Consider the following 11,262-nt stretch of genomic DNA (forward strand, 5'->3'; position numbering starts at 1 on the left):
AGTGGACATTTCACTCCGCAGCGACTGTCCGCTGGTTGCATGTTGTTTAATACTAATTTCCTAGTATCGAAATCTCTTTGAAAACAGTGTATTATGGGAAACGATAACAGAAGTAGTTATTTGCTCTAAGATTCTACTAAGATCAGAAATGGACATATTAAAGGCAGAAATAGAGAGAAAAAAACGACAGTTAGAAAACAGTAACATTTTGGTAAAGATATTAAAAATATACATTTGTAAAATAGTCATATAAATCTCATTATTTTTATTATCAATGCCATTAATGATTAAAATTCTGAAAAACATTCACATTGTTATTCTGGCATCATATGTTTTTGATACGATAAGCAAAAAATTAAAATATAATATAAACAATATTTCGTACATACAATACTACTTTACCTTTCTCATGTCACATTAGTTTATTGTGAAAAACAGTGATAATTTCCTATGAACGCCAAGTTTTCCTCCAAAAACACTGCCTGCTAAGTCAGGTATCAGGTCGTTTCGCCCTTATTCCCGATCGCCCCATGTCGTTTCACCCCCATACAGGATCGTTGCAAATCAGATAAGGTTATCCATTTGTAACCCTTTATCAACCATAAACACCATTTATATGTATATGTTATTAAGTGCAATATTTTAAAGAACCCCTCCCCTTACACCATCCCAGTTCCTACGGGCCTGATGTATTTTATGCTTTTTTAAAACGATTTTGTGAGAATATACTCGTTTTGGGTACAAACTAAGAGTTCCCCTTAGAAAATCACATACAGATGTAATCCTTATTACGTTCAACGGTTGTTAGATTAAGTCGTATCCTTTCACCCTTCTTGTAGAATATTCCATAAAAAGTCAAAATAGCAGCCGGCACAAAATTACATGCTTTTTGGCCTATCCGATCTCAGCGAAGTCGATACAGGTGACATGGTTATCATCTAATATGTGGAATCCGTGTCATTGTAATTGTTTTTTTTCAAGATTTCTGTCTGACAAAATGTGGGTAAAATCTAACGAAAAATAAAGATAGGAGCAATTTATTGTAGTTGTCAACATTTTGTTTCGGACTTTACGTTTAAGTCTACAACCTTGTAGCCTGTTAGGTGACTATTACGACAAAATTATGGGTAAAATTATTATTTTATATACCTAATTTTGCATACTAATACCACCCCCAATACAATAGGGGCGAAACGACTCGTAATGGAGGACGAAACGACTCGGGGGCGAACGGGAATAAGGGCGAAACGACTCGGGGTTGAATAGGAATAAGCGCGAAACGACCCGGACTTGCTAAGTCGTACAGGTGTCTCCGCTATATTTTCACAAACGTCATATGTTTTCGATAGTTTCATTGGCTGTCTATTTTTGTCCTTGTTATGGCAGTGAAGGGTCTATACTCCGTGCAGTAATTTACATCAAAATCTTCATTTGAAAATAAAATCATAAACTGTTTGCAACTTGTAAAAAAATATTGAATAATCTTCAGACCAATAGACAGTGTTCACTGAAAACATATTTATATTATGTTTTCGTCATAGGCTAATGTCTAATCCTCTTCTTATACGTATCAACAACACCAAAATTCAGATTGTCACCGTAAGTACTCTGACAGAGGTACAGAACTATATATTTTCAAAAAATCTAATTCCACCAAACCACCTTTATTTGTAGTAAATTTAATGCACATGTAAACATGCCCCCCACCAGAATTACCGAAAAGAACTTTGCTGTGAATGACATAAGAGGTAACCCAACCAGCCTTCCATAAATTTTATTGTTCAGTGTAATGATCACGTGGTATATCGTCTAACTTTGGCAGATCAGATGTCAGTGTTGCAGACGATAACTTCGCGGGGATTTGTGATACCTGGATTTCGCTATGTGAGGCATTTCATTAGTACCAAAATATTGCATTACGAAAAACTGATAACATGAACATTATTTATGGTATTATAATTAAAACATAAAGTTGGCAGCTTGACTTGAAGCATTTTTAATATTGTGAGGAAAAAGACACTTCGTTGTTTATGTTCAGGCTGATCGTGACGTAATATCTTGCATAATCTTTCGATACATGCAGTTACAAACCAAGTATCGAAAACATATGTCGATCTAAATTGTATGATGGTACGATACATTGTATGATTCAATCATTGATTGTTAACTCTTAGTCTTATCCATCCAGCTTTACAACAAGAAAACGTCATTACTGACCCAAGTTTCCAACGTGTAATTTACAGTGACTGTAATCTTTAACTTTGAACCTATATTTTTCAACTCAAATGGTAAGAATATAACTAATCTAACACTCTTTATTTGTGTACTATTTTAGGGGACATCATAGTTAGTCAGTACACTACATTTTTTTTTTGTTAACAAGGATTTAATTAATATTTTAAAAAAATATTTTTTAAACCCTATCATCATGATCCATGATTCATTGTTTATGATGCTTTCACAAAGTTTATTTCCATCCATCTTCTACTTCAAAGTCTGTTATTTTCGAGGAATGTATCCTTTACAAATCTTCAATTTTCATTAAATAATAATGTCCAACATGTTTTAAAAGAAATATTTTATAAACAGCAAGAAATTGAAACCATGTGCGCGATATGTCACTAATAACTTTTACATAAATTTAGACCGTTTTTCTTTTCTTTTCGATATTGTGATAACAACTTAAATATGAATACCAGTCAACATAATACACTGGACGTGTTCAATTGTCCTAGCGTTCACAGACTCAAGATAGATAACTCCTCAGGACCTGTGAATTTTGACAGCTGTTTTTATGACCACCGGTCGCGTGTTGGGCATGCCATGGATGTAGCCCAGTGGTAAAGTGTTCGCTTGATGCGCGGTTGATCTGGGATCGATTCTCATCGGTGGACCCATTGGGCTATTTCTCGTTCCAGCCAGTGCTTCACAACTGGTGTAACAAAGGCTGTGTATGTACTATCCTGCCTGTGGAATGGTGCAAATAAAAGATCCCTTGCTGCTAATTGAAAAGAGTAGCCCATGAAGTGGCGACAGCGGGTTTCCTCTCTCAATATCTGTGTGGTCCTTAACCATATGTCTGACACCATATAACCATAAATAAAATGTGTTGAGTGTGTCGTTAACTAAAACACTTCCTTCCTTTTATCATTTAGAAGACTATATCAATTACAAGAAGTTTATCAATTACAAGTTGTATTTATGACATATATTTGTATATATTAGCATTGAGATACCGGTAGTATTCAGTATGATGCTACATTGCAATGTAATTGTAATCATTCATTACACTGTGTACAAAAGTAATTCTTTACCTTTTTCTTTTTTCAAATAATATATTTTATTATTTCTTAAAAACCCCCACCATAAATACATAGTAGTCCTATCAGTGGCTGAGAATGTGTGGTGTCACAAATTGAAAACAAATATGGTTTTAGAGTTGGTTCTGTTTTTGAGAACTTGCGGTACTGTGAATCTGATATTTCTCGGGTATCAATTAATTAAAAGGGTATATGAACATGACCATCACCTAATCATTTCTTTTGGTTTTGCTGGACCTTTTATGCTGGTTATACAGACATTATTTATTCTGTTTAAACTTCAATTGTATATTTTAATTTGCCTTTTTGTTTACTTAAAGGCACCAAACAAGAAATATTTTAAGAGGGGTGATTTAGCAGCTAAGCAAGCAGAGGAATATTGGAAAAAACACAGCAATATCCAAGAAGAGGTTACGGAAGAAAAGGTAATAATCATTCTGTAGGTAATTAAATTATATTATTTGAAAGAAACTAATGACTTGCACCTGCTGTATTTATTATGATTTCCACCCACTTTAATCAACATTTTTATAATTCAGGTTCTATATTAATTGTGGTTGAACATATGTTTTGTATATGCATGTCTTGATCAGTAACAAAATGTTAATTGTAAAAGTGATAATGTGCTGCTTTGATAAAGGATTAATCTTAAGAGAAATTTGTTTTAAAATATGTTACCCTTACTTTTATTCAGGAAAGCAAAGAAAATGACACTGAAGCTAAGAGAATAGAAGAAAAGAAAATTGAATTACTTCCAAGGAAAGATGTAAGTGCATAATTCTTGCTAATGTTCAGGGTCATTTTGTTTATAGGAAGTGAATGAAAAAATTGAAGTAGTCATTAAAAAAATTATTTATTTTTAACTAAAAATAGGTATATTAAAATTTTACCTCATCATTTTTTTTCTCCTTTTTTGGTGGGATGGGCTTGCCAAATATTTTGACTTCAGTTCATACAACAAGCAAAAATCATAAGGATAACTGTATTTTTCTATGAAAAGTTACTTATGAACCTATTTTCAAGGTGATTCAGATTGTTAAAATGTTTTAGTTATCCAAAAAATGCAAAACCTTTTGCTATTTTCAAACAAAATATCAATTATTACACAATATGTTTTTGCCAAATTAAAATAAAATTTGCGATTGGTGAATGTGGCAAGTGACAGAGCTAGCCCTGTTTTCTGATTAGCAGCAAGGTATCTTGAATATGCAGCATCCCACAGACAGAATACTAAATACCATGGCCTTTGTTACACCAGTTGTGGAGCTCTGGCTTAACAAGAAAAAAACAATGGGCCCACTGATGGTGATCAATCCTAGACTGACCATGCATAAAGCAAATGCTTTACCACTGGGCATATCCGGCATCAGCAGAATCAAAAGAAAAACCAATCAATTATAATTATACTGTAATCTTTTGAAGACTAAAGGTTTTCTGTTACTGCTTAAACTCTAAATGTTATGTCACAATGCATGTTGATGAATAATTTAATATTGTTCTCTTATTTATTTTGTTACAATAATAAATAGACTTTTATGGTGGTGTTGTTAATTTTGTTGTGTTTTAAAGGTGATACGAAAGCTAAGAGAGCGAGGTGAGCCTATTAGACTGTTTGGTGAAACTGACTCTGATTCTTACCTTCGGTTGAAGAAACTGGAAACACAGGAGCCTGATCAGAGGGTAAGAATATATATTGTTTCAATACTGGATTAAAAAAAGCAATAGTTCAAATAATAACGTTGGTAAAGCTAGTTAAACTTTGTAGACACCCTTTTATCCATCCATCTATCCATTCATCCACCACCACTTACCATCTATCATCCATCCATTCATAATACTCGGCAACCATCCACTCGTCCACCATATATCCATCACATCTTTTCCTACAGCATTCATCCCATCTATTCATTCACAGGCCTTCAGATTTCACGGTAATGATTGTTTCTGGTAGCATGTCGGTAAAATTACGGAACCAAAATTTTGTTTCCCATGATTATTATATCAAGTACGACTATTCAACGAAAACAGTTTATTTATATATATATATATTTTTTTTTTTTTTTTTTTTTTTTTTTTAAATTATGTTTCTTATAACACAGTATTGGAGTGTGTTTGAAACAATCACAAGACCCAATTCAGATTGTTGTGTTAATCAAACTTCTCATTGTTCCGGTTCAGTCAAACCTGAATCAGAGTTTGAACACTCGCTCAGTCAAACGCATTACACATTTTTAATTATTTATTTGTAGTGTATCTCTTAAATATAGAGGTCAAGAAATAGTATATAAATTTAAATGTAATTTTGTAGAAAATATTTAACCTTTGGACTACTGGCACTGAAGTCGAAAAAGTTGATGTCATGCATGTGCTTGAGTACTGAAGGTTGTAATTGAATAGGCCCCACTATATTCTGTGGTTTCATTATTGGAGGAAATGACGTATGCCAAAACTATTAGTTTTATTTAGCTGTCAAAATCACAACAGCATGCCTATAGTGAGAAGGCGTGTCAAAAATCAACTTTATATCAAGTTTAAAATCGTGACTCTGCACAGATTTTGCAATAATTTAAATCAGTGTTATTAAAAATGGGTTCCTATGACTTGTTTTCATGGAATCTAATAACAGTTTCCGATGGGTTCCCATGATCACAAGGCACAGAACCGAAAAAATTTTTACCATGAAATTTGAAATCCTATGGCCTGTATTCACCCATCCATTCATTATTCTATCTACCCATCCATCCTTCCATCCATTCATGCATTCATAAATCAATATACCCATCCATCCATTCTTTCATCCATACACCCATCATAACATCATTCCATACAAAACCATCTGTTCATCCAGCTATCCACACCCATTCATCCATCCATCCATTCACACCATCTGTCCATCCATTCCATTCATCCATCCATCTATACACTCATCTGTACTTTCATCCATCCATCTAGCCATCCATCCACCATCTATCCACCATATATCCATCCATTCTTCAACCCATTCATCCATCCACACCATCATCTATCTATCCATCCATTCTTCAACCCATTCATCCATCCATCCATCCATCCACACCATCTATCCATCCAGTCCATTCATCAATCTATCCATAAACCCATTCATTATTCCATCCCTCAATCCATCCACCATTTACTGTCCACCCATCCCTAGAATTTGCAACCTGAAAGCCTAAATATTGGTTGGTTGGGAGGCAGGTGGTCAGAAGCATTTGATTTAGTTCATATTTTTGTTTTCCAGGCTCATCGTGGTGGCAACGACTTCAAAGATGCCATGGACCAGGTGGATCTTCAGTATTTAAATGAGATTATTAAGTCAACTGGTGGACAGACAATATCCAATGACGTGTCTATTAAAGATGATGGAACCACAGAGGATGACATACCAGTATGTGGTTAAACAAGAATTTTTTGTGTGAATTTGTTATCTTGGCATAAAAGGTGAAAAACAAAGTAGGTGTTGTTACAGTATTTAACTTCTGCTGAAACATTTAGGTCTCTTATCCAGGGCTCACACTGGAATGAATTTTGTATTAGCCAATTTTCAGATATGCAGAGTATTTAGTTGAAAATTATTAAAATGTGTTTAATATAAGGAGTAGTTTATTAGCCAAACAATAAATGTTGTGGCCACTTTGTATAAAAATTATCAGTTTGCTAATTTGGCTTATCCAGGCCAGATAACTAATAAATGTCAACTTGGAGTTGACAATTTGTATAATTATTACTATGCAAGTCAATGACCTTAAAAAACCCACTTTAAATCGCATTGGTTAACAATTATAGGTATTAATGATGCAGTATTTTAGGACATTAGTTTTTTTCCTAGAGTAATATTTAATTCCTTGGTAACATTTTTTTCAGAAAATGAGAAAAGAACTTGGAGCAGGAGATCCTGGCCAAGACCAGAAAATTATGCTGAGTTTTTTTAAGGTATGCAACTATCAAACCTGTCATAAAGACGATCTGTTATTGGGGCATTTGTAAACCGGACCCGTCTATGGGATGGTGCATTTAAAAGATCCCTTCCTACTAATTGAAAAATGTAACAGGTTTCCTCGCTAAGACTATATGTCAAAATTACCAATAGCTGATGATTAATACATCGATGTGTTCTAGTAGTGTCGTTAAACAAAACAGAGTAATAATTATAAACCGGTCACCTTATTATTATTATAGTTTAAAGTACCTTTATTTGTATGCAGAATAAAGAGCTGAATATCTTTTTGTAGACAGAACTAAGCATTACTGGTTCAAGTCTCATCAGTGGAGTTGTATGTTATGTCAGTAGACATTTTGAAAGTGATTTTATTCAGTATTTCATCATTGTATGATAATTTTTATTTAGTTGAAGGGAAATTTCTTGGGGTTTTTTTTTAATGTTGTGATTATTTTTGTGGTGAACGAACTTTAGTACAAATAACATTACATTTGATCCTGTTTGCAGTATGTTATAAAGATGTGGGGTAAATCTCTGAATGAAAGGCCTGAAGAAGAAAAACGCACAACGAAGGGAAAGACGCAGAGTGCTCATCACACGCAGACAGTGGGCTATCTCAAACCATTGTTCAGAAAACTCAAAAACAAGGTAGTGCTCGGTCTTCGTTAATATTGGCTGGATTAGTGTTGTGTTTCCAAGCTATGAAGCTGTCCACTGTGGCTTGATAAAACAAACTAGCACATTTTGTCACAGACACGGGGCGTAACCCTGTTCATTGCCAAATTAACCAATTGCTAATTTTTATACAAAGTGACTACAACATTTAGTCTTTTGCTAATAAAATGTTTGTATATAATTTTCAAGAAAATACTCTACACATCTGAAAATGGGCTAAACCAAAATTTGATCTAGTGTGAACCCTGCCTGAGACACCATATTTATTAATATTGTAATATCGGACTGTACGTTTTACTTTAGATGTTCCATTTTAGGGGACTCACATTGGTTTCACTAAATGTGTTTTATAGATTTTAAAATGTTTATTATGGTAGATCAAAACATACTTTGAAATCAGTTAAATAATTTCATGTTTGAATGCTAAGTCAGTTGACCTCGCTGTCTGTCATTTGTAATTTTTATTGTTTATCTGTAAAATAGCATTATTTTTATTTTTAGAATGTTGATGAAGACATTTTGGAGAGTTTGGTTATGATAGTGCAGCGTTTAATGGATCGAAATTATTTGAAGGTTAGTTTATGTATTATTTGTGTCTGCTTACATAATCGGCTGGAAATCACATCCATGTTACTACCTGTTGGACAATATAGTGCAGATATTTATTAGGCTAAGCATTGTCCATTCATTCCCATCTAATATTACATCCATTCTTAAAGCAGTTGATGGAGACTTTTGAAATATGTATTCATTCAGATGTGCATATTCTTAGCATTATTTCCTAGAAGCAGGGAAATCATTGCCTGTGGATGTACTTATAGTTTATTTCAGCAACCATGGGATCTTGTTGATACTAATAAGTTTAGATTTTGTATATATATATATACATAATAATTTAGTATCACATAGCAATTCACTATGCAAGGTCAGAGATTGCAACACAATTCTAAACATTAAATAGCTGTTGCTAATCAATTTTCAATCAAATTAACAACTGTTGTTAATCCAAATTTTGAAAACTAAATATTCCATGATAATGTTTTGGAGTACACACAATGACTACTATATTATATATGTATATTGTTTTCCAGGCTAATGATGCATATCTCGAAATGGCTATTGGCAATGCTCCTTGGCCAATTGGTGTTACTATGGTTGGAATACACGCCCGTACAGGTCGAGAAAAGATTTCTTCAAGATATGTAGCCCATGTTCTCAATGACGAAACACAAAGAAAATACATTCAGGTTTGCATTTTATAGTACAATATAAAATTAATATTGGAAAATAGATGATGTTCCAGGAATCTGGGTTTTTTTTATTCTAGACAGTTACCTGCAGCCTGGACAAATAGTTGGTAGGCCCTAAATTAGTTTCAATTTTTGTTTTGCAAGTTTAAAGGTGCAAAGTTTCAGGTGTAGTTTTTCGCTATTTTTACATGTATTTCTGGTAACTAAAAATTAATCAATACCACATAATTTTTGCATAAAATCGATTCAAAAATGTCAAAATTGTAATATGTTAATACTCTGTGTAAATAGTGGTTTACTTGAAAATCTTTGGCCAAAAATGTAAAGTACGTATAAAATGTTCAGTTCTTGAAATACCAAGCAGTTTTGTGTCAGTATGGACATACTGTTTGGCAGTAATATAAATTTAAAAAATAGTGGCATGTATTACATTATGGGGCAGGACATAGCTCAGTGGTACAGTGCTTGACTTCTGCGCTATCGACTCCTGTCAGTAGGCTCATTGGCCTATTTCTCGTTCCAGCCAGTGCTCCACAACTGGTGTAACAAAGGCTGTGGTATGTACTATTCTGTCTGTGGGATAGTGCATATAAAAGATCCCTTGCTACTAATGGAAAAATGTAGCAGGTTTCCTCTGTAAGACTATATGTCAAAATTACCAAATGTTTGACCTCCAATAGCCGATGATTAATAAATCAATGTGCTCTAATGGTGTCATTAAACAAAACAAACTTTTATATTACATTACAGTGATGTGCTTAACTTATACTTAGAACTAAATATTTACAAGTGTGCTAATGTTGATATAATGAACATCTGTTTCTTTTCATTAAATATTAGGGTTTGAAAAGACTGATGACACAGTGCCAAAAAGTGTTCCCAACAGATCCGTCAAGAAGTTTCATGTACGAGAGGAAGTCAATTGTTTAGTGTTGGTGACAGTTACTAAATACTCCACACTACTGTAAATCAATCATCCAGGGAACACAGGGATGATATGGCTATGTATTTTGGGTGATGGTGACACTATCACAGGAAGATGAACGGAGCCCCAGCCAGCGTGTTATTATAAACAGAGAGAATATGTATAGTTGGTAACCCATTTCCAACCTGGGTTGCTTCATGCTCATATATCTTAAGCAATAGTGAGCTGCATAAAATGATTTCAAGTGTTGTAGCATATGTGTAATGATAATAGCAGCTGTTCATTATTGGGGTGGAAAAACCCATAAATATAACAAATAATGGCTTTCAAATACTTAAGAAAACGAAGTCATAAACTCAGTCATTTTAAAATGGAGAATTCGGTTCCATGATGCACAAGCGGCATCATTTTATTGGTAAATAATTTGATATGTAGCTTGGCAACAGAATATGGCAGGCATAGGAGGTAGCTCAGTTGGTAGTGTTTATATGAGGTGCAAGTGTGTGCTGTCCTGTCGTATTGTAGGAAAATACATGTAAAGAGTTGTCAGAATTATCAAATGTTTGACATTCATTGACTGATAATCAATTCATCAGTGTGCTCTACTGGTGGTGTTAAACAATAAAAACTTTACTTTGGCAACAAAACTGCCATCATGATGAGATGGGTGATGCCAAGTTCTCCTAATTAATTTCTCATCCATTAAAATGTTTGCCCAGTCTTTTTGACAGATCAAAGGTGAAACAGTTGGATAAAAAAGACATTTGTTTTTGGCCAGTCTTGCAAACAGGAGAATATGTAATGCTGGTGTCATACTACCAACTGCCTGCAGAAAGTTGGCCAACTTTTTGCCGTCACCACTTCTATGACTGTCCAGTTGCTAGTCTGAGCACTCTTACAAGTCAATTTTCATCATATGACCCATTAGTTAATGTACTTTCTGCTGGCAGTTTGTAGCTTAGCATAACAGCTTATGAAGTTGAATATACATTTTCTCACAAGAAAAGTGCTGGGACACAACTGTAATTTTGTAGCTTAAAAACGTATTCCATTTGTATATAAATGCTAGTAGTAAATAAAATTTGAATTTATTAATTTGCCTTTGTTATCCTTGTTCTGTAATATTTGAATTCA

At 33.8% G+C, this 11,262-nt stretch overlaps 1 protein-coding gene across 1 annotated transcript; it reads left to right on the forward strand.

Annotated features, from left to right (window-relative positions):
• Positions 1-52: 52 nt before the first annotated feature.
• LOC121389567 (pre-mRNA-splicing factor 18-like) lies at positions 53-11,223 on the forward strand. The gene is made up of 10 exons (XM_041521245.1): positions 53-211; positions 3,641-3,745; positions 4,015-4,086; positions 4,890-5,000; positions 6,580-6,726; positions 7,203-7,271; positions 7,786-7,926; positions 8,455-8,526; positions 9,045-9,200; positions 10,044-11,223. Exons 1-10 carry the CDS (start codon positions 149-151, stop codon positions 10,131-10,133), a joined length of 1,026 nt encoding a protein of 341 aa, XP_041377179.1. The 5' UTR covers positions 53-148; the 3' UTR covers positions 10,134-11,223.
• The last annotated feature ends 39 nt before the right edge of the window (positions 11,224-11,262 follow it).

This window comes from Gigantopelta aegis, chromosome 3 (assembly GCF_016097555.1).
Source record: "Gigantopelta aegis isolate Gae_Host chromosome 3, Gae_host_genome, whole genome shotgun sequence".
NCBI classification, from domain to species: domain Eukaryota; kingdom Metazoa; phylum Mollusca; class Gastropoda; order Neomphalida; family Peltospiridae; genus Gigantopelta; species Gigantopelta aegis.

Coding starts and splice junctions, on each gene's coding strand:
- LOC121389567 (XM_041521245.1), top strand. CDS start 149: ATGGACATATTAAAGGCAGAAATAGAGAGAAAAAAACGACAGTTAGAA. Junction 8,527..9,044: donor TGGATCGAAATTATTTGAAG/GTTAGTTTATGT, acceptor ATTGTTTTCCAG/GCTAATGATGCATATCTCGA. Junction 9,201..10,043: donor CACAAAGAAAATACATTCAG/GTTTGCATTTTA, acceptor ATTAAATATTAG/GGTTTGAAAAGACTGATGAC.